Source organism: Taudactylus pleione, unplaced genomic scaffold (genome assembly GCF_031769625.1).
Source record: "Taudactylus pleione unplaced genomic scaffold, aTauple2 ptg000080l, whole genome shotgun sequence".
Classification (NCBI taxonomy): Eukaryota; Metazoa; Chordata; class Amphibia; order Anura; family Myobatrachidae; genus Taudactylus; species Taudactylus pleione.
This window is the reverse complement of record NW_028284482.1, coordinates 1825981-1851082: the sequence shown is the minus strand read 5'-3', so window position 1 is coordinate 1851082 and position 25102 is coordinate 1825981. Positions and strand designations below refer to the sequence as shown.

The following is a 25102-nucleotide window of genomic DNA, read 5'->3' as shown; positions in this document are numbered from 1 at the left end:
AAGGGCTTACCTGGGAAAACCCAGTGATAGAATACATAGTGTCAGTATAAATTTTCTTTGACTACCATGTATGCTGCGTATATATGTATATATATATATATATATATATATATATATATATACACATATATATACACACACACACATACAAATATTTGACCACCTGTTATTTTTTTTTTCCAGGTCTCTCAATTCTCCACTGGTGACGCTGTTCCAGTTCCTAAAAGGTAAGAACTATGCACCACTCTTGAATAGGTTAACACTTTGTATTATGTAATTCATGAAGCAAAATAACTCACATCATGACATGTTGCATAACAAACACAATATACTTTGTTTCCATATGCAAATGGAATATTCAATTACAATATAATCACTTAACTCTGAATAATATGCCCAACACTTAGCCTTTGCCTACGAGTCTCTTAGCATAGAGAATACTGAGTGCTTAAAGGTCCAGAACCCTAGAGCATAAGTCCTGTTGTACTTAACAAAGTAAAAGGAAGTTCATATATTTATTCCAGTTCAAGGCTGTATTCTCTAAGTGCTTGGGTGAATAAGTATTGTATATTTACACTGACAAGTATTATAACAACTTACATGCGAGTCTTAAAAAAATTGAACCAGTGCCTCATCCTTACAGCTAGAATATGCTGTTTTCAGATAGCTGTAGTAAGAATATATATCCAATATCTATATCCTATACTGTAATCCTCAGGTATAAGTTAAATTGCAGTATAATGTATTTAATTGTATCCTTCCCTCTTTTCTTTCCCTTTCCTTTGGATATAATAAAATGTCTCATATAGACACTATGAATTCCTCTCTTTTTCCTTTTCTGTTCTTCCCCGAATGTAATCTAAAGATTACTGTAATGTTCCTTGAAAGGCATATACTTCTTATTACCACTGCCACTATTTGGAGCATCATCCACACAGCTGACATGCGCTGAAACTCTCTCTCCATATGAGTGTCAGTACCACAATCAAGTATGTACTCCTTGTGGACAGAGTATATGGGATATTACTGCTCTTCTGTCCTCAACAGTGGTCTCTATATATGGGCTATATGTAGCTGTGTAGGTGCCAAGTACTATTTACTCACAGTCCCCTCAACGTTGCTGCTTGTATAAGCGCTGCTCCTGCTTTCTCCTTGTCACCGCTGCTACCTCAGCACTGATCCCTCTGTCAGTGCTGCTGCTGCCGTCTTTTACACTGAAACGGCCCCACCTCCTGGCTCTCTCTCTCTCTCCCACTAGCTGCCAGCCGAGCTCCCATGAGCCAAAGGAGGAGGCTTATAGCAGACAGCCTCCCTGTAACTACGGAGGTGCTGCCCAGCACAGCGGGGACTCACCAGGCACTCACCACACTGTCCATGCCCCGATCAGTGCGGGTCCCTCCGCTCCTCTCCGCCGCCGGAACCATCTCCCGCGATGCCGCCTCTCCTGCAAGACAGGGTGAGTACCCCTGTCTCACCTTCTTAACCAGCTCCGGCTGCGCTCCCTCTCCAGCTCTGCCCCCTTGCGCCCGGCAGCATATTGCTGCTCACTGGCTGCCCGGGTCACAGGAGAGCAGGCACTGGAGGGAGGAACCTGCAGACTGCCTCTCAGCTGCTGCTAACAGCTGTTATATATCCTTCCTCTCACCGGATCCTTTTTTCCTGACAGGAACCAATTCACTCCCATCTATATTACTCCGCCCCCTACTGCAACTATCACCAATGTCTGTGAAATGTATATTTGCAGCATGAAGCACTAAAGTCCACTGGCATTATAGATATCTAACATGCACAGGGTACATACATTTCCGCATATTTACATCACATCATATATATCCCTACAGTATAGTTAACATTTACCTCATAAGTGGCATTTTGCTGTAAATAGATGAATGAAAATATATACCTGTTTCAATTGTATATATGAATTATATTTATATGTAATATATCTCCGTTACCAGGGTTACATATATATATATATATATATACACAACAGGTAAGTAGGCGGCACTCAGACGACTTGTAAAGAATCCACGAAGCCCAGTTGATATGTGAACTGGGCTTCGTGGATTCTTTACAAGTCGTCTGAGTGCCGCCTACTTACCTGTTGTTTGTTATTGTGTGGCCCTGGAAGCGGTGGCACAGATGAGGAGGGCACCTGACGCAGTTGGTGTGTACAGCATTTGGAGTGCTGACCTACAAAGCAATTATATATATATATATATATATATATATATATGCACACACATATATATTGTGGTGAGAGGGGTTGTCTCTCACCAGAATTGCCCACATTCCTATGGGATTAGCTCCCTCCAAGGGGGGCCAGAGTGAAGCCTGTGCAATCTGCAGTAGCAGTGGACATGTGGAACAGTTTTCACAGTTGCACAGGCCCAGCTGCAGCTCATCACTGGAGACCTCATACACCCAGTGCTCTGGGCACTGACGTCGGCCAGCGGCTAATTAGTAGGCCAAAGTTTCTTTAGTGTCAGGGACTGATGACATTGGCTGTGCTGGAAGAGCATGGCAGATTGTGGCTGCAGGCCATGTAGCAGACTGACCATTAAGCACAGGGAGTCCTGGGACGTTTACTTTCATCTGTTTATTTATTTTATGTGCCTGTGTTTCCAGGCCTAAGCCTATGTATGCTAAAGTGTAGTGTCTGTTGCCATTAAAGACACTGCTTTACCGAGTACCTGCCTCTCGTGAGTCCTTATTTCTATACCCTGTGTTACAATATATATATATGATTATTTTTTCTCTCTCACTCAGACTGGTTTGAAATAAAACACGCTGCATTCTAATGTCCCATCAAAGTTTTGGATTTTACTCCGTCGCCACTGTGGCATGTCTCTTTGGTAATTGGAGTTCCGGCAAACTGGAACTATATATACATGAATTTATTAGCTGGGATACCCGGCGTTGCCCGGGTTGAAGACTGGATTCTGAAGTACACCTTTATTTGTTTACATTGTCTTCGCCTATAACCCCATTTAATTGATCCTGAAAAGGACCCCACTGTTTGCTAACATGCATGCACACAGTGGTGTAACTACCGTGGGTACAAGGAGTGTGGCTGCTATGGTGCCCAAGTGGCCTTTGCACCCAGTCACACACAGGAAGTGGGCTGGTCCAGGGGTACCTGGGTGTCAGCGGTGTTGATTTAATGCTGGCCCAGCAGGTGATTACGCTGGCGCACCAGCAGGCAGTCATGGAGAGACAGTGAAACCGGTCATGAGGCAATCAGAGCTCGCAGACCGGCAGCCAATCAGCAGTGGAGCTCTGATTGGCTAGCGACAGTTGCCAGATTCAATATGCGGGATGTGTGTGTCCATCTCTGCCATTGCCTGCCGGTGCACCAGCTTTTGAATTAGCTAGCGGACCGGCTAGTAGACCGTAGTGCAGCACTCGGCTCCTGACACAGTGAGGGAGCTGGCACTGCACAAAGACTGGTCCCTAGGAGCAGCCCACATCTCCGGGACTCCTGGAGTGACTAAAACAGGGGTTCAGCCCACGAGGCCACGCTAGTAGACCGTAGTGCAGCACTCGGCACCTGACACAGGTGAGGGAGGCGGCACTGCACACAGACTGGTCCCCAGGAGCAGTCCACATTTCCGGGACCCCCGGAGTGACTAATACAGGGGTTCAGCCCACGAGCGCTACATTCCTATCCACACCTGATGTCACCATGGGGAGGTACACCACATATTACTGCAAGATCAAGACCTCAGCAACATCCTCACCAAAAGACCAAGGGGTATATTTGCTAAAGTGAGAGTTTTTAGAAATGGACATGTTGCCCATAGCAACCAATCAGATTCTACTTAACATTTAACTAGCACCTTCTAGAAGACAATAGCTAGAATCTGATTGGTTGCAATGGGCAACATCTCTACTTTTAAAAACTCTCACTTTAGTAAATATACCCCTAATGCCATTTGATAATGCTTCTTCCTAACAATAGCCACACACACTTTTTCCATCACCAGCTACAACTGTTATTGTGCTGCCCTATGTACCATATTCTGCAACTCTTATATTGTACACTTATTTGGGCATGACCTTTATTTCATGTCATTATATGTATTTTGTCTCATAATCCCCTCAGTGACACCACTGTGTAATATGTCAACGATTTATAGGCAATATAAAAGATAAATGATTAATGATTCCTAAAACTTCATGTAAATTATAATGACTTCAGTGACACTACTCAAGTTTGAATTATGATAAAGCTTACCTTGCACACAGTGGCTACACATATGTTGCCAAGATTCAAAGGATCGATAGCTTCCAATTTCATTCCCTCCTCAAACCAGACACCTTTTGGATATGCAATTCTTACCTGAAAGAAATGGTTAAAGTTTTGTTACGTTGTTTACAGTGTGCATTAGTTATTAGCAAAGTGCAATACATCATTAAAAAATTAAAAAATTATGCCTACAATACATCTATTGGGTTGGGCAGTGGCAGCACTGGGGTCGATGACATCCAGTGTGGTAAGTAAACCCCCTGTGCATGCTGAAGGCACGCATGTCTGAAAAGGGGTATGGCCTCGATGGGAGGGGTGTGGCCTTACGGCACACACCCCTGTTTCATCACTCTGGGGGTGCACCCAGCACTCCCAGAGATGTCAGGCTGCCCCAGAGGCTCACCCTGCACTGCCGGCTCCTCCTCAGTGACCGGAAGCCAGGCCCTATGCTAGCGTGCAGCACCTGGCTCCCTGTTACTGAGGAGGAGCCTGCATTTTGGTGTCCGTACCCCCCCCTAGTGACACCACTGGGGTTGGGTATACCACCCACAGCTTAGCAACCGACCAGGTTGATGGTCGCGATGGTGAACACCATCACGACCATCGGGGCTTGCGACGAGACCCTAAGGTTGGGTCTCGGCAACCGCAAGCCCCAGGGAGCTTCCTTCTCTGATCGAGTAGGAAACTCCCCACTGACATCACTGATGATGTCAGTGCGGCCGCCCACAAAACGCCTCCGTTTTGGAAACCACCCCCCCGGCCCGCCTACAAAACGGGGCAAGCTGTCGATCAACATCGACAGCCGCCCCTTTTGTAGAGAGCTCCGGAGCTAGAGAGTTTCTCTCTCTCTCCGGGGCTTGCGCACGCGCAGTGTGGCCGCTGCACGTGCGCAGGGCTAACCATCGACCCGGTTGCGAGCGCATCGGCACTTGCGACCGGGTCTGAATGAGACCCTATATGTTGACAATCAATATGTAAACAGTCAAAATGTCGACAGATATATAACTTAGGCATGGACATAATTTAGACATTCAATATACAGTATAGACCATTTAAAACAGGGCCGTAACAGGGCACAAAGACGTCCTGTTCCGGCCTGCCCCCTCATGATGTCACACAAAAGGGGAGGGGCCGGCACCACCGGAAAGTGCAGAGCTGATCAAGGCATCCTGAGGACGCCTGGTTGGCTGCGCAGAGCGCTGTGTGCCCGTCTGGAGTGTCCATAGGATGTACAAGAAAGATCGTCTAAGAACTGGCCGAACATGTGATCCATCACAACATATCGATGTTTACAATTCAAATGAGTCTCCTTCAATGATGATGTAGCAGATGAACTGTCCTCCAATAATAGAATCCATTGTCACATAAAAAGCCAGTAATACAGAAAGTAACCTGTCTGTGAATGAGCTGGCATCGTGTGTTAGATACTGCTGTCCCAGTGGGCTGTCACAGTCCTGTAATCTTTAGTTTGACCAGTGCTGCTTGTCCACATATCTGTAGTTAGGTGGATAGTCAGTACAATGGCATTTTTTAGGCAAATAAGAACTATTTGTTTAAGATCTGGGTACAGGTGAGGAATTGTTGTTCTGGTAAAACAGAATTGAGATGGCATTTGTTAGCATAGAAACATGACCTCAACTAATTGTCTAAAACCAGATGCATTGAGGGTGGATACTGGATGTAGATCTAATGCTATCATAGCCATCATGGCTTTAGTGATCTACTGTGCAAAACGATGGCAGCTGTCTTATTTGATCCCTCTTGGAAATTATTGTTTCAAAGTAATTTGTTGTCTTAAATGGGATGTAGTCAAGTTACCAGTGGGCGCTATCCCGCCCACCGATATCCCGACACTGCAAGCCCGACAGGTGAATAAAGATAGGCATCAAAATACCGACACCTATAATCAGGGGCGGATTGGCAGTTACATTCTGCGGGGAAAATCCTGGTGGGCCGATTGGTTGTGGGGCCGATTTTCCATTTAGGCCCCGCCCCCTTATTCCCGTCACCCGCGGCCGCTGGGTCCTGACACAGACTCACTATTTTTTTACAGGCACCCGGGCCGGCTGACTGTCAGCTCTGCCTCTGCCTTGCCGCGTCTGAGCCTCTATCGCGAGGCCAGCGCGGCCTATTTAAACCCCGCCCAGCATGCCTTTGTCGTCACACGCCGCGGAGGAGTGAAGAAGAAAAGAAGTGGAGTGGCCTGCGGGTGACAGCGGCGGAGGTAAGTTGCGGCGCCGGCGGGAATGGGAGGACGCCCAGGCAGTCTGTCTCCTCTCTACTCTTCCCTCCCCAGGCTGTGAAGTGTCACGCTTAATTTCACAGCCTGGGGAGAGGGCAGAGAGGAGACATTCTGGCTAGCTGCAGTGCAGGGCATTGGGGCTAGGTCCATCAGGAGAGACTCGGGATGTCTGGGGTGGGGGCCCTTCTAAGGGGGAGAGGAGATGATCTGTCTAAGGGGAAAGGGGGATGATGTGTCTAAGGGGGAGGGGATGAGGGGAGATGATCTGTCTAAGGGGGAGGTGGTGAGGGGATATGATCTGTCTAAGGGGGAGGTGGTGAGGGGAGATGATCTGTCTAAGAGGGAGGGAGTGAGGGGAGATGATGTGTTTAAGGGTGAGGGGAGATGAAGTGTCTAAGGATGAGGGGGTGAGGTGAGATGATGTGTTTAAGGGTGAGGGGAGATGATGTGTCTAAGGGGAGGGGAGATGATGTATCTAAGGGGGAGGGGAGATGATGTGTCTAAGGGGGAAGAGGGTGAGGGGAGATGATCTGTCTAAGGGGGAGAGGGTGAGGGGAGATGATCTGTCTAAGTGTCAAAGAGGGAGGGGGTGAGGGGAGATGATGTGTCTAGGGGAGGGGAGATGATGTGTCTAAGGGGGAGGGGATGAAGGGGAGATCTGCTGAACTGGGGGGAGATGGACTTTCTGTGGGGGAGGGGGATCTGCTATACTGAGATGATCTGTCTGTGGGGTGGGCTCATTTTGTTCTAAGGAGATATGATATTTCTGTGGGGGAGGGGGGATGCTATACTGAGATGATCTGTTCTAAAGGGAGATGATATTTCTGTGGTAAGGGGTCTGCTGTACTAAGTGGAGATGATCTGTCTGTGGGGAGGGGCTCTGCTACACTAGGGGTGCGGGAGATGATGATCTGTGGGGAGGGGGGTATTCTGTGCTAGGTCAGGAAGACGCCACTGAGGAGACGCAGGATGATGGCGCTGGGGAGGCGCAGGATGATGGCGCCTGGGAGATGCAGGAGGATGGCACTGTGGGGAGACACAGGCGGATGGTGCCAGAGAGAATTGGGGGTGGCACTGGAGAGGCGCAGGGGGATAGCGCTGAAGAAACACGTAAGGGGATAGGCTGGAGACACACCAAGGTGATGATGCTGGACACACACATAGAAGACTGTAGGACCACTGGTACTATTAGAAGAAAACACTGGGGCACAGTAATCTTCAGTAAGATAACAATTCTAATGAAACCATATTCTAATGCAAATGGTACCAAATGAGCAAATATATTTTATTAATATTAAATTGTTCAATATAGGAAACTCCCATTTTGTCCTGCCCCAAAACATCTGTTACTATGTATTATCTGGTTAAACCTCTGTTGCATGATGATGACATTGGCTTTATTGCTACACAAACAGGCGGCTTCCGGACCATGTGATCTCAGCATGAATAGTGATCACCGACTCAAGAAACTGCCTGTCCAAGAAGGATCAATTTCTTCAGAGGTTCTCCGCTGCAGAGAGATCATTTAGGTAAGAAAATACTCATTCACCTGCTCGCTGTGCTTATTCACTGGAGAGAGGGATTGGGGGCATGGCTATCATCTCCTGGAGCTGTGGGCATGCCCCTAGCATGAAATAATGGGGGGAGTGGCTTGTGGGCATGGCATTTCTCATTAGACCACACCTACTTTTCCAGGCGCGCACCTAGGGCCTCTTCCACATTTTTTTCCAGGGCCACTTTAAATTCCCAATCCGCCCCTGCCTATAATTAGCCCCACTACAAAATCCTGACACACGGCATATCGAATGAAGGTAAGCCGGGTGTCTTAGGTTCTAGCCACGGTGGTTGACGGTTAGGTTTAGGGACCACTGGGGGGACTTAATGTTAGGCACCTCCCCCGAAAAGGTTAGGGTAAGCAAAGGGGGAGTTACACACCCCCCCTTACCGGATGGTAAGGTTTAGGGTGCAGGGACGGGGGGGTTAGGGTTAAGGTGCGTACACACGGTACGATCAGTCAGCGATAACGATATCGCTGAATGATCTCCCTGCACCTTCCCAGTGTGCTGGATGAATGATATCGTTCATCCAGCACACCACAAACCTACCAACAACTGGCCCGCGACCAGTGATCAACGATCGTGGGTCCCTATGTAACCTGGTCGATATCGACCAGGTTGGCCTGCATTCACGGCTGATGGACGATATCGTTATCGTCCATACGTGCCCGCTGGTCGTTTTAGGGTTGGAAGGCACAAAAAAAAATGAACGATAACGATATGAACAATATCATTATTGTTAATATCATTCATTTGTATCGTATCGTGTGTACGCACCATTATGCACTAGGGGGAGAGGTTAGGGTTAGGCACCGCTAAGGGAAGATTACGGTAGGGAGAGGGGCGGGTTAGTGTGCTTACCAGCCCGAATCGGGATTTGGCTCCTTCTATCTTTTGGAGTCGGTATATGATCCGGTGACTATTCAGCTGCCAGCATTACCGACAGATTCTGTCTTAAACTACTAGTCTTCTTGGTCCCCTTCTGTGATGAAATTCAGCAGCCCTAGTGTTCTCCTTGGGTATCCTGGATATGGGAGAAGTTAATTTGCCTTTGCAAATTGGATGCATGACTACCTCCGATTAGGGATGGACATCGGAAAGCTCACCATCATATGATGGCAGTGCTTCCACCATTGAATCTTTCAATGCAATGGTAACTAACCATCGTATCAAAAGAATTCAATGGTAAAAACTATTCATATGAATAGTTAAGGGGCGGGGTTGGGGGAGGGGCTCGGACATGAAGCAACAAAAAAACAAAAAACAGCTGAGGCAGGCAGGCAGGCAGAGCTGTCGTCAACAGCCAGTCAGGTAACTGGTACTAAACACACTTTTCTTGTAGATACAGGGGCGACCAGATCCGTAATAAATTCTCAGTTTAATTTACAGGTTACCAACAAGACCATATCAGCAATGGGAGTAACGTGGAAAGTGCAGCATTACCCTTTAACCAAATCTGCAGAGGTTACTATCGGGCCGCTGCACACCAAGCATTCCTTTCTCCTGGCAGCGGCGGCTCCTACTAACCTGCTGGGAAGGGATTTGCTGTGTATTCCTAGATATACCAGAGAAGGTTGCGCATGAGGTACAGGATATATTGGACACACCAGAATAGTTGATGCTGCACTCTGCCGCTCTAGAATAAAGTCCATCTCAGGTAAAAGAGATGTTATTGCAAATACCGAGTTCGCTCTGGACCAAAGATGGACATGACACTGGATTGATGGCAAACGTAGCTACTGTAATGGTTAACTTGAAGAGTGGTAGACAGGCTCCAAAAATCCCTCAGTACCCATTAAAGCCAGAGGTGGAGCTAGGGGTGTAACCAATAACTGAGAGGTTACTGCAACAGAGGATTTAAATTTGTACGGCAAGAACAGCCAATAGTCCCATTTTTCCAGTGAAGAGTGGGGGGAGGGCCTATAGATTAGTAAAGGACCTTAAAAGAATTAAAGTTGTTGAAAGCCAATTCCCCATAGTGCCCAATCCAGCTGTCATCCTCATGCAGATTCCACCGTCTGCTACTCATTTCACTGTCATTGATTTATGTTCTGCTTTCTTCTCTGTCCCTCTTCACCCTGACTGTCAATATCTATTTGCATTCTCCTACAGAGGGGTACAATATACATGGACACGATTGCCCCAGGGCTTCATAGATAGCCCCAGTATTTTCTCCCAGGCCTTACACGACTGTTTGCAATCGTTTCAACCAAGCAATGGGTCTGTCCTAATTCAATAGGTAGATGATTTGTTGTTGTGCTCTGATTCGTTTATGTCATGTCTAAATGATACAAAATTGTTGCTGCTACATCATTCACAAACAGGGCAGCAAGGTAGCAAAGGACAAATTACAGCCATGCCAGACTAAGGTCAAATACTTGGGACACTGTCTAACCCAGGGGCTAAGACACTTGACAACAGACAGAATTCAGGCAATACAGCCTATGACACTGCTGCAAAACCAGCAGCAGATCCATACCTTCTTGGGGATGTGTGGATATTGCAGGACGAGGATCCCAGGTTTTTCTATTTTGGCATTACCATTACAGGACTTCGTTTCATCCTCAAAACCCGACCGTGTCACACACACTGAGGAAACAGAGCAGGCCTTCCTTAACCTTAAGGATAGTCTGTCAAGAGCACCTGCCTTTCGAATACCAGATTATGAAAAACCCTTTGAGTTATATTGTACGGAAGCTGATGGCTGCGCAGCAGGTGTCCTTACACAGAAACATGGTGATGCTAGCAGACCGGTAGCATACTACAGTGCACAATTGGACACTGTGGCAAGATCACTCCCGACGTGTTTAAGAAGTGTAGCTGCAACAGCTCTTCTAGTATTAGGGCATGATACAACTGTCTATACACCACATGCAGTATCTGCTTTGTTGAATTCAGCCCAAACCAGACATGTCTCTTCAGCAAGGTTCACAAAATGGAAACTAGCTCTGATGGCACCTGCAAACATCACCATTAAACGGTGCAATACGTTAAATCCAGCAACATACTTACCATATGTGCCTCGAGATGCACAAAGGGTGGAAGGAGGCGAGTTTCTGGTTGGAGGTAAGTTTTGCAGGTATACTGACACACATGATTGTATGGAATATTTGAATCAGACCTTCACTGCAAGACCAGACATACGTGACACACCATTGGAAGTTGTAGATTTTACATTTTACACGGATATGAGTTGTCATAGACAGACAGACACAGGAGAACTATGCACCGGTTATGCTGTTGTAGATAACGAGGATGTTATAAAAGCTGAACCCCTTGGTCCACCAGCACATAAAAGGACTTCTGACAGCAATACAGTTCCAAAGGCAGTATCCATCATCAAATGCAAAGCCCACACATGCGAAGAAGACCCGGTGTCGATGGGCAATAACAGAGCAGATAAAGCTGCCAAATGAGCAGCAGGGTTACGTGTAAATATATCAACTAACAAAGTGATGGTCTTCCAGACAATAGACACACAGAAATTAATTGAAATGCAAGATTTGTGTTCCCTACAGGAAAAGGCGGTTTGGAGATCGAAGGGATGTGGTCAAGAGTCCTCTCGACTCTGGAGAGATGGACAAGGTAGGCCTGTGGCTCCCAGGGCATACTACCCAAGCCTGGCTGAGGCAGCACATGGTCTGACTCACCTGGGAAAAGAAGGTATGTGCAAGTTGGTCAGAGCATATTGGTGTGCACCAGGCTTTTCTTCGCAAGCTGGAAACAGGGCAATGTCCTGTCTGACTTGCTTGAGGAAAAATGTCAGGAAGACAATATCAACCGAGCCATCACATATCCCTCCGACAGATGGACCTTTTCAGGTAATACAAATTGACTTCATCCAATTACCACCTTGCAGGAATCTCAAGTATGTATTAGTTTGTACTGATGTATTTTCTAATTGGGTAGAGGCATATCCAGCTGCCACTAATACTGCTGTTTTTACTGCTAAGAAGATTGTTCAGGAGTTTGTATGCAGTTATGGTATCCCTAGAATCATAGAAAGTGATAGGGCTACTCATTTCACTGGTGATGTTTTCCAGAACATGTGTAAACTTATGGGAATCAATAGTAGACTTCACCCCCTACCGACCACAAGCCAGTGCCAAGGTGGAGAGGGTAAACGATACTATCAAGAATAAACTGAGTAAGATAATGGCTGAAACTGGATTAGGATGGCCAGAAGCCTTACCGCACGTCCTTCATAGCATCAGAACCACTCCCAGACCTCCTCTTAATCTGTCCCCCTTTGAGATACTGTTTGGAAGGCAACCTCATTTGACTATAGGCCCACAGGATGATTTGAAGTGTAATAATGAGGTTACTGTGCAATATCTTATAAAAATAAGCAGACAATTGAAACAACCGCAACAGAAACTGAAAATGCTGTTACCTGGTATGTACCAAGTGTTGATGACAAGTACCACATCCTTGAAAGTAGCAGAAAGATACCTGGGTCCATTCCACTCACAGCCGAAAAAGTCAACCACCCTAAGGAGGTACAAGGCGAAGTCGAGGCAGACAACGTGGACCTGTCGATTGCGAACAGGAGAACTAGAGACTGCAGTGAAAACACCTGAGCCAGAGACATGTACAGACTACTATCCCAGCAATGGAGTGGCGATTTGTTTCTTTTTCTTGTTCCAGGGTTCTTCTCATTTTTATTTGTTTCAGGATTTCCTATTTCTGTGACGGAGGACAGATGATGGAGAGGGAAGCTGATAGTGACGTAAAGAGAGTGAAATCGGAGGAGAGAGCGATAGAATGATCAGGGCAACATATGGTCAAACTCAGTTCAGGGATTATTATCTGTTAGCCATGGAACTCGGAGACAGTGTGAGGGGCTATTGTCTGAGGAATATTGTATCTGTGAGTACTGTGGATCCCTAGTTGATGAGAAATGCATCCAATGATGCCAGTCCAAGAGCAATCTGTATTTGGGCAGGCATCCTTTAAAGGATTACCATTCCTTAGTAGGTAAGGTCTTAAACCAGACTGAATGTTGGATATGTCTCAGGAACAACATAATGTAGGATTAGTACCATTCCCATTAAATTTCTCTGAGGTCCTTGAATTACGGGGAGGGAGGTCCATAGACAGGAAGTGTAACAGCACCAGGTCCCCTAGTTTAAAGCTCCGCCAATACTCCATAGATCGGTCTTTGCTGTGTCTAAACATATCATACATAGAAAGACTGGAGAATTGGGAAGCAGACTTATTGGATCAGACAATGGCTCGCCACACCAGTAGTGATGAACCCCAGAGACGAGGACATAGGAACAGACCGAATGTGGTATCTATTGGAAAAGTTCATATGGGTTATTGTCGAAATGTTATTCAGACTGAAACGTGTCTTGAGCAGATGGGGACAATAGGTACTGGTAGTTTTGTTAAAACTTTATGTGATATTGTGCAGGATCGTAATATACCTTATGTCCTCCCTGATAATGTAAACTATGTCTGTGGGAGAAGGGCTTATTCTTGGTTATCTCTGAGTTCCAAGGGTTTATGTTTGATAGGCAAATTGGTCCCAGAGGTAATGGCCCTTACACATGATGAAATGATTGGTATCCATAAAAAAACACCACCTCCATACATACACACGCAGTATGATCATCGTGACAAAAGAAATATAATCCCTGGTGAAGAACATATAGCCACACAGTTGATTAGTGAAACAACTGGTTTCCAAATTTTGGTAGCATTAGATCCCACCAGGATCACTCGGGAACTTTAAATTTTAGATATATCCAAGACCTGGCTAAATTAATAGACAACATCACCGAGATGTATTGCTGACACTTTCAGGTATACGGGTAAGGAGCTACAGGCTTATAAAAAGGAATTGGTACAACACAGGCTAGTGTTAAACTACTTGACATCTATTACTGGTGGATATTGTGTGACTTTGGCCACCCAATTTGGTGTCAAGTGTTGCACATACATCACCAATAATACGAATGACCCCAAAGAGGTGATTGACCGGAGAATGGATGAAATTCTACAACTGAAATGGGACTTTCGGAAGAATCATAATTCTTCACTGTACGAGACGAAGGAAGAGGTAGAGGAATGCTTCTCATGGTTGAACCCTATAAAATGGTTCTCCGGTCTAGGACAGTGGGCCCAGGAAATGATTGCTAGTGTAGGTAAGCTCCCTATTCTTATACTTGTCATTTTAGTAACTGGTTTATGTGTCAGATGTGTTCCTACTATGTTGAAGTGTGGAAAACGTATCACCAAGTTAAACAGTGAAAATCAAATCATAATGGTGGTTAGTGGTAGTATAGGTACTAAGGTTGATAAAGAACTGCATTATGATCCTGAAATTTAATGTACCATCACATAATAAAATGTGAATAGGCTTAGTCATGTATAATAATATGTATTGTCAATGTTACATTAAACATCATAGATAATGTAGTCTCAATTCCCCCAAACTTCCTTTATAGGTTAGATGAATTCCCACATCCTAACAATGGTCCCCTATAGATCCTCAGATGGCGTATAAGGGTTGTTCTACCCTTTCCTGCAGCGCATTATTGACAGTTCAATAACAGAGTTGTGTCATACCGTTTAGAACATTAGATAATAATTTATTACGCATGACTAAACAGGTTAAGAATAGAATATGATAGCGTTATGTTTGCTATCAAAGGGTGGACTGTCAAAGTCAAATAATTGGGTATGATCGCTTTACAATTATTATCTGAGGATATAGACGTCTATAGTCTGATGGCATGTTATTAGGACGCTTCTTTGTGTCGGTGCAATCCAATGCGCACAAACACGAACGCACACATGTATTCACATACACACATATACACAGACGCACATATGCGAACGCATACATATCAAATGGGTTCCCACACATTATAGATAATAATCAGAGTTATTAAAGGTATCGTTAGCTAATAATTAAGATGTACTTAAAAGAGATCTAAAGTTCAGATACAGTGGACATGTCATGTTTGGTATCATACTAAATCCCTGTTTATTTGCAGACACCCATTTCTATCGGTAAAGAAGTCGCATCATGCGTCCGCTAGTTATGGATGATAGGGAGTTATTGAGGAGAATGCTATTTCTTTTGTATGCAGTGTTGTAGCCAGTTTTAACCAGTTCTTCGGTGGGAAGATACACAATGTGACCGTTGGAAGACTGATCCATACCCCTGATGACACCGTATGAACTGACCAATGACCAGAAGCAAGAACCAATGAAAACCTGCCAACTTGTCCCTTTGTTATCTCTGTAACCTGTACCGTATATAGGCTTGTGTACTGGCTTCAGTGTACAGACATCTTCTTTGCGACCGCAGATTTCTGGACAGAATGACTATATACTGGGACCAGCGCGCATGCGTATGTATCGGCTGTACCTATTGTTCTTTTTTCTTGCTTTTTACTGTAATTGTTAAACTTATATCGTGTTACCCCTTTTTACATAAATATAACTTTTGTGCTTTGGAACCAGACGATTAGACTGGAAAGCAATTCTTTCTAAAGCGTCTTGCACCGCAAATTAGCGACTGAACGGCATTGATAGATCCCAGCAGCACGAACCAGGAAGATTATCAGAGGCAGAGACACAGCAGTTAGGGGAGGCATAGCTTTTAGTAATTAAAGAAAAGAAGCCACCATCGGAACACCATCAAATGATTACCATTTGATGGCAGCAAACATCGGAATGCTGCCATTGAATTATAAAAACACTAACATTGGAAGAAAAACATCGATGGCTGACAAACATCGACCATCGATGTCCATCCCTACCTCAATCATTAATGTGAAAGTTGATGATGAAGGCGGTTGGTGTCGGTAGCTGTTGCACTGCTTGTTATTATTTTAAATGATTTTCCAGAATTTGATAAATAATTTGAATGAACTCACTGCAAATGACAGAACAGAAAGAAGGTGCCCATATGGATGATCTTTTACTTACTTTGGCAGTACAATTGCATTGACAAATGTTATCAGGATTTTAGTAAAAATTATTCCACATGGAAGAGGTGGCTTTTGTAGTCCAGGCATGGCAATGTCCTTCTTATTACTGGCAAGAATTGCTGTCACTGGTGGCTGATTTTGACACAAACAACATCAACCTCATGAATTTTATCAACTTGTTCTTGTCCAACACATTCATAATCAACACTGGACCATAACGAGGGCGGCTTACTAGCGGTGTGCCCCGTGGCTACTTCACACTGGCCATCTGGACTGTGGCCCCACCCCCGTTCACACGTCACTCACCTACCATTGTTGTATCACAGGCACTGGCAGGCTGCCCACAGGGTGGAGAAGCTCTGAGCCTGTCGTTTCTCGAGGCACAGCTCTTCACCATGTGAGTGCATCATCTTTAGTTCCGTACCCAGATGGCCATTCCCTATTTTGTTCTCTTCCTCCTGAACTGCGCTGGAGTTACAGCAGCTGAGTCCCAGGAGCAGTAAGGTAGCCCCTCTCCCCTGGTCACCAAAGTCTTTTAGTGGAGCAGCTGATAGAGGTAGAACAGATGAGTGGGGTTAGTGCAGGGTTGGGGGGTGATGCTGAGATTTAACAATGAACGGTTGCAAACAGGTGCTCCCCGCTGTTCCTTCCACCCCTGCAACATGCACCTTCCACTTTTGCACCCTGTAACTGCCACCCCCGGACCTTCCATCACCTGTACATTGTAACTGTCCCCCCTACAACTGAAAGCACCACACCCTGCAACTGCCCCTCCCGCGGCACCATGCAACTGTCCAAACTGCACCCCTGCAACTGCCACCTCTGCACCCTGTAATTGTCCTCATGCTAGAGACACACATGCCCCTTGTAAGTGCACCCCCCCTACACCCTGTACCTTCCAACCCTGCACCCTGTAACTGCCATCCCTTCACCATGACCTTCCACCCCTGCACCCTGTAACTCCCACCTTTGCACCGTGCAACTGTCACTCATGCAAGTGACACCCCTGCAACTGTACCCCCACACTCTATAAATGCACCCACTTGCAACTGCACCCCCACATCCAGTAACAGCCTCCCCCTGCAACTGCTCCGATGCAAAGTGTGATACCTCTGTACCCTGCAACTCCCCCCCTGTAACTGCAAAGGGCATTACTGTGTGGCATAATGTGTAAGAGGAATTACTGTGTACGGGGCATTTCTGTGTTGAAACATGTATAAACGACATTACTGTGTGCAAATAATGTGTATGTATATATATATATATATATATATATATATATAGGGTACTACTGTGTGGTATAACATGAATAAGGGGCACGACTGTATGGTGTAATTTGAATTGGGGGTACTTTCCCAGAGACAACCCTTTTTTGGATGCACCCCATGGTTCCTATTTAAAGTAGGGGGGCACCAATGCACTTCCTGGCACATGGCACCAAAATGTGTAGTTACAGCTCCACATCAACATCCTCAGCACGTTGCACTTCCAAGGTAGCACCCTCAATTTCTGTGTCTAAACCATCATCATTACTTTACTACTACCCATTTTAACATTTGCAGAGGGTTCAGCAATGGTGGAAGGAGGTTTCTCTGGGATCAGTGTGTCAAAAATGTCAGACACGCACACAGCACATGTGAACACCCCTAGGGATAAATTTACAAAAGTGAGAGTTTTTAGAAGCGAGTTTTAAAAGTGATGTTGCCCATACCAGCCAATCAGATTCTAGCTATTATCTTCTAGAAGGTGCTAGTTAAATGTTAAGTAGAATCTGATTGGTTGCCATGGGCAACATCACTTTTAAAACTCACTTCTAAAACTCTCACTTTAGTAAATTTACCCCCTAGACTCTCCTCTTGAATCTGTGAAGTTTGTGAACACACAGTTTGTTCTTCAGCCTTAGTGGGGGTGTTTTGTGCACTGATTTGCCAGTTTTAGAGGTGACGCTTCTAGACTAAGAGCAAGTGTGGTTACAGAAGATGCCTGACTTTGTTTGGCCCTGGCTTTCACAATAGGCATTCTAGTGCATAAAACAGCATTAACAAGACCACCACTTGCAAATAAAGGTCATGGTCTGAGCCTTCCTTGCCACTGCATGTCGTGTATGGCATGTTGGTAATTTTACGTTTTTTGGCAGTAACTTTTGTCTTCATAGTTAGAGGTGATGTTGTCCTTAAGGGGATGCGGTCAATTTACCGACGGCCAGGATGCCAACTGCCGGAATTCCTGCGCCGGAATCCCGATCAGCGTGAGAAGACCGGCGACAGAAGCCCGACATGGCTGGAGATGCCAAAGCCAGAATCCCGACAGTTAGCATCCCAAACGTAAGTATAGCGAGGATATGGTAGGTGTTAGCTGCGGGGGGGAGGTTGCACCCCTGGGGGACTTGGGGTTAGGCTGCGGGAGGGGGGGAGGTTAGGGTTAGGCTCCAGACAGGGTAGGTTAGGTTTAGGCATCACTGGGGGGAGGTTAGGGTTAGGCACTAAGGGAGGAGGGTTAGGCACTTACCGGGAGAGTTAGGGTGCGGGGTAGGGAGAGTTAGTGTTAGGGTGCAGGAAAGGAGGGGTTAGGGAGTAAATAGGACAGGGGAATACTACTTACCGTTCTCTTGTCGGCATTGCAGGCATCAGGATTGACAGCCGGCATTCCACTTGTCGGTATATCATATCCAACCCTTCTTTAAGATTGGGAAATACTTTTAGATTTGAGCTGCCCTTTTTTTTTACACCTTCTTTTTCTTTTTTCTACTTTTAAAAGTAGATGTTGAAGTACTATGACTACCAGCATTAGTACTGGGTTGATCTTATTGTATCGACTAATCCATGATTGATTTTATTTTTACACGAGGACAGGAGTAAAGCTAGCTACTGTAGTTGAATATACTCTGTCTCTCCAAAACCCCCTCTCTTCTTTGGGGTTCAGCTCACTCAGACACAGCACAGTATACTATTTTTTGGACAAATAGTCTTGAAATCACACTGCCTCTGCCCTCATACACAAGTGACTATATACAGTATACAGCAGTGCAGATAGATTAGATATCATTCTGAAAAAACAAGTGTAAGAAGCAAAGCCATAACTAGACTGTTTGGTGTCCTGAGCCAGAAAGAGCATTGTGCCCACCGCCCCCCAATATTTCAAATAGGGACATGAGGCGCATGTCCAAAAAAAATCGGTGTGGCCTCATGAGGAAGAGGCATCACAAATTGATTTCTCCAGTATGGTGATGAAGGAGTAGCGATCGCTTTTTATAAACTACCAGAGCCACTGTTGTCCATGTGTCACTGCCAAATACAGTGTGAATCCAATGACTGCAATGATAAAAATTCAATAATTATGAGTGATTGGTTCGAGTCCCGGTTATTAAAATATTTTGAAATTAATTAAACGTGACTGGAGGGGAGGTGGCCAGATGGAGGTGGAGTGGAGGAGATAGAGGTGGCCAGGAGGTGCCAGGGATCAAAGAAGAGGAATCTACAAGTGAGAATGATTATAAACAGTAAATTGACAAACTCAGCCAAACAAGGTCCTGCGGTGCCCTGTACCATGGTACATGTCGCGCCACTCTAGTTACGGCCCTGGCAGGAAGTTCACTTTAACAAACATATATAACAGACAAAAAAGGGGGTACTGATGTAGGCGCTAGACCATATAGGAGTACAATCCTTTGTTAGTCAGTTTTTTTATTTTTTTCACTTAACTCCCGATGTGATGGTGGCTGCTCAAATGTTCTCCAGGTGAACCCTTGTTGTATGGTCCCAAAACTTTATGTAATACAAAAGGGTGAGAAGATGCGCCATATAGTGTTGCATTTTAAACAGCATTTCCACACACTTTCGCACAAATATGCGTACCGTGTAAACCTAATAAATAAGAGTGTAGTATATCTCTCTTGGATCTCCTCACTCTAGGCCGGATTCAGAGCCGCTCTCTAGATGCGCACGCCCAGCACGGCAGGCTATCGCATGGCAAGGCATTAGCACGCCCACTATGGACCTCATTCAGAGTCGGTCGTAAGCGGCCGCTCGGTCGTACCCAGCGATGTTTGCAAAACAGCGCATGCGTAAGTTTCGCAATGCACGTGCGCAAACTAGCTGTTGTGATCGGAAATTTCTCTCTCCTTCAACTTGGCCAGGTCATTAGTTTGAGTGACAGGATGAGGCGTTTGTGGGTGGTAACAGGGGAAGGTGCTTGTGAACGGGGGAGTGGAGATCCGAACGCAGGCGTGCCTGACTATGCAAACGGCGTTTTACGGGAGTGCATAATTAACTAAGTAGTGTCATGGCACATGTGACATGGGAGGTTTTTACACTGACTTGATCGTAGTGCTTAAGAGAGGGTATGGTCAACCTTAAGCTCTACGACCAGCTCCGATGGTTCCCGATGGTCTCGATTAATCCTTATATGCCCGGAGATGACGTGTATTGCGAACGAGAAGGGGGCGTATTTATAGTCTTACAGCCACATCCTCCCTTCGCTCGTCCATCTAAAGATCTCATCTTAACAAAGCAACTTGCGAGCGCTTCATTTGCATATCCGGCCCCTTTTCCCTTACGACCGAGCGGCCGCAACGACCGACTCTGAATGAGGTCCTATGTCTTCCGAGCGATCACTTTGTGTGTGCAGATGCCCACAAGCCAATCATAAGACGCCCACTTGCGCACGTCATCTCCAGGAAGGCATGAAAACATTGGTACATCGAGCACCATCGGATGTGCTCGCAGCGCTTGAGGCTGACTATACCTGGCCGCAAGCACTGCGATCACTTCAGTGTGAAATACAACCAGGTGACGTGTACTATGACGCTGCCTGTTAATTATGCACGCCTATGAAACGGCGTGGAAACACACAGACACGCCTGTGTTCATACCTCCACTACCCCGTTTCTAGTGGCCTGTCCCTGTTACCACCCACAAATGGCCTCTCCAGTCACTCATTCAAGTGGGCTGTCTATGCTGAGCGAGCGAGCGCTTCCCGATATGTTGCAGTGGTTTGCGCACGTGCAATGTGATGCATACGCATGCGCAGAATGCAAATATCGGCCAGCTATGAGCAATCGCATCCTAGAGAGCATGTCTGAATCAGGTCCTCTGTCCCCTTATTGGATGAGAGGTACCGTACTCCCAAAAACAGTCTAGGAGCAGGGAGAGGAGAATGTTCTTTTAGTGTAGTAGGTTTAATATAATTTATTTCTCATACATGTTTATGTTGTATGAGAAATAAATACACTACTACAGTACACATGTTCTCACCTTTTGTATTACATAAATATATATATAACAGCCTGTTTGCAGCACTGGATTGCAGGTGCTAGAAAAAACACACAATAGGCTGTTTACAGTTTGCAGTTCCTAGTGTGTCTGACAAACAACCACACATACACAGTGACAAAGATACCTGCAGTCACCATTCCCACCTACTCCATCTGCCTATTAAAACTCTCTCTATTCTAATGGCATCCTCAAGAGCAACTAAAACACACACTCTCTACATACACTCTCCTGAGTGAAAAGGCGCCTGATTATGAGAGGGGGTCTTCTATATGCAATCCAAAGCACGTGAGATCTGAGATTTCCCGGAAAATTATGTCAATTTGAGATCTGAACTTGGCGGGAAGACCTAAACCGAAACTCTGTTCTACTCAGAAACCCCAAGCTCGGGTGTGTTCGGAGTCCTGCAAAACCAAACCGTTCTTCTCTAATGTATAGAAGTATTATACTGTATATACAGTACCAGTCAACAGTTTGGACACACTTTCTCATTCACTGGTTTTTGTTTATATTTAAATTATTTTCAACATAGTAGCTTAATACTGACGACATCAAAACTATGAAAGAACACATATGGAATTATGTTGTAAACAAAAAAGTGTTAAACAAATCAAAATATGTTTAATATTTTGGATTCCTCAAAGTAGCCCCCTTTTGCTTTGATGACAGCTTTGCACACTCTTGGCATTCTCTCGAACAGCTTCATGAGGTAGTCTCGTGGAATGGTTTTGAATAAACAGGTGTGCCTTGTCAAGAGTCAATCTGTGGAATTACTTGCCTTCTTAATGTGTTTGAGACCATCAGTTGTGTTGTGCAGAGGTAGGGTTAGTACACAGTGGACACCACTATTTGACTACTGTTGTAATCCATATTATGGCACCAACCACTCAACTCAGTAAAGAGAAACGACAGTCCATCATAACTTTAAGACATGAAGGTCAGTCAATACGGAAAATTTCAAGAACTTTGAATGTATCCTCAAGTGCAGTTGCAAAAACCATCAAACGCTATATTGAAACTGGCTCTCATGAGAACCGCCCCAGGAAAGGAAGACCAAGAGTTACCTCTGCTACAGAGGATAAGTTCATTAGAGTTGCCAGCCTCAGAAACCGCTACTTAACAGCACCTCAGATTAGAGACCACAAAGTCTTCATGGAATTCAAGTAGCAGACAAATCTCAACATCAACTGTTCAGAGGAGACTGCGTGAATCAGGCCTTCATGGTCATATTGCTGCGAAGAAGTCACTACTGAGCATGAACAACAAGAAGAAGAGAATTGTTTGGGACAAGAAACACAAGGAATGGACATTAGACCAGTAGAAATCTGTATTTTGGTCTGGTGAGTCCAAATTTGAGATTTTTGGTTCCAACCGCCGTGTCTTTGTGAGATGCAGAGAAGGGGAGCGGATGGTTTCTGCATGTGTGGTTCCCACTGTGAAGCATGGAGGAAGAGGTGTGATGGTGTGGGGGTGCTTTGCTGGTGACACTGTTGGTGATTTATTAAAAATTCATGGCACACTTAACCAGCATGGCTACCACAGCATTCTGCAGCGCCATGCCATCCCATCTGGTTTGCGCTTACTGGGACCATCATTTGTTTTTCAACAAGACAATGACCGCAAACACACCTCCAGGCTATGTAAGGGCTACTTGACCAAAAAGGAAAGTGATGGAGTGCTGCGTCAGATGACCTGGCCTCCAAAATCACCCGACCTAAACCCATTTGAGCTGGTTTGGGATGAGTTGGACTGCAGAGTGAAGGAAAAGCAGCCAACAAGTGCTCAGCACCTCTGGGAACTCCTTCAAGACTGTTGGAAAACCATTCCAGGAGACTACCTCATGAAGCTGATTGAGAGAATGCCAAGAGTGTGCAAAGCTGTCATCCAAGCAAAAGGGGGTTACTTTGAGGAATCTAAACTATAAAACATATTTTGATTTGTTTAAAACTTTTGTGTTTACGACATAATTCCATATGTGTTCTTTCATAGTTTTGATGTCTTCAGTATTAACCTATGTTGAAAATAATTTAAATAAACAAAAACCATTGAATGAGCAGCTGTGTGTGCTTTTGTCCGGTACTGTATATGTATATATGTGTAAATATATATATATATATATATATATATATATACACATATATATATATATATATATATATATATATATATATATATATATATACATATATACACTCACCTGTAAATACAATACTGGCCTGGGTGCCCTCAATATGGTTGAAAAACCAAGCATACAAACAGATCAACAGCGGCACTCTCAGGACTTGAAATACAGTAAATATGACTCATGACTCCACAAGGTCTGTGTTCAACGTTTCATTCTGATCACTGGTCCAGTGGGTCACACTTTAGAATGTTGTATTATGTTTGTTTACTTACCTGCCTGCGCATTTGTGTTTAACTTACATCGACCATACCTGCATTACACTATCGACATTTGTGCATATTATGAACACGTGTGCTGTGTTTTGTAATCATGTGTTTAGACACTTGCTTTTGATACTTTCTGTTCAGATATCGTACTGTAAGCGGCCACTATATAGAGCCAGGTTGCCATGGTAACCTTTAGTGGCACCTGATGCTCTCAGCGGCTGTGTCATCACGGATGCACCGGTCCCGCCTCAGTGACGTAATTCACTCGGCGGGCGGCAAGGCAGGACACATATATATATATATATATTATATTCTCCAAGTCCATATGAACTCTGAAAGAGCCAGCAATCACTTTTAGTATAATGAAGAAGTACGTATTTATTGAAGAAAGATCATAATGAAATACTGTACAGGGGTTGAGTACAGGATGCTGGCAGTCAGAATTCTGACGCCCGCATCCCGACAGGGTTAGAATACACTTGTACCCCCTACCCTTAACCCTCCCTGTCCAATGCTTAAACCTAACCTCTCCCCCTAGTGCCTAAACCTAACCTCCCCCTCCCCGCACCCTAAACCTAACCCTCCCCCTAGTGCTTAACCCTAACCATCTCCCTAACCCCAGTACTTACTGTCGGGATGCCGTCGGCGGGATTCTGACAGGTGTCGAGATTAGAATGCCGGCATCCCGACTGTCGGAAGTTTGACAGGATCCCACTGTACAGTTCACATATAATATCTTTGTGACTAGTGCCCATATGCCTGTGTTAGATTCCTGTTATCTTTAAGATGCTCCATTAAAATAGAGAATGTTTAAAAAATAGAACTAATGCGTAGAGTCATGTTGTGAAATTGCAGTTTTATAATCATACCCCTAAAACATGTAAAACAAGGTAAACATGTAAAGGTTTCAGAGCAGAACAATTAAACTGCGTTTTCAATCACAGTTTTATTAACTCATAGCTTTCTGGCTTACCTGTTTAAAGAGGTGTGGTACAGCATCACAATATACCTTGTAGAAGGTTGGGTGTCGCTTTTCCCCTGAGAAAGATCATTGCATATAATACATAAGACCAAACTATAAAACTGCAATATTTCCATAGTGTAAAATTACAAATACAGTTTATGTACATAATACAGATAAATACACAAACCCCTGTGCACCTATACACACACATACCATAACACATTCCACACTATATAATGCACCAATCCTACCTACACATGTACTCAAGTTAAATTTAATTATCAGACATAAATATTGTTTAAAAATTGTTCATCTCGTCCATTGTGTACGCGCGATGCCGACGCCCACGGGTTGTCAGTCACATCCTCAGATCTTTTGTACATACAGAAGAATGTGAGGATATAGTTAGTGATGCCATGCTGCCAAATGCAGCATGGCCCCTGCTACCCCTCCCCCTGCCGTCGCTCCATCGCTGCTAGCATCT

At 45.0% G+C, this 25102-nt stretch overlaps 1 protein-coding gene across 3 annotated transcripts in view; it reads right to left on the bottom strand.

Moving 5' to 3' along the window:
- Positions 1–25102, bottom strand: part of L3MBTL2 (L3MBTL histone methyl-lysine binding protein 2) — a 197561-nt gene that overhangs the window by 65119 nt on the left and 107340 nt on the right. For all 3 annotated transcript variants that reach the window (XM_088468106.1, XM_088468108.1, XM_088468107.1), the window contains 2 exons: positions 24628–24692; positions 4238–4342 (listed from right to left, as the gene is read on the bottom strand). In XM_088468106.1, coding sequence (XP_088324232.1) covers positions 4238–4342; positions 24628–24692 — 170 coding nt within the window. The remainder of the gene's footprint in view (positions 1–4237; positions 4343–24627; positions 24693–25102) is intronic.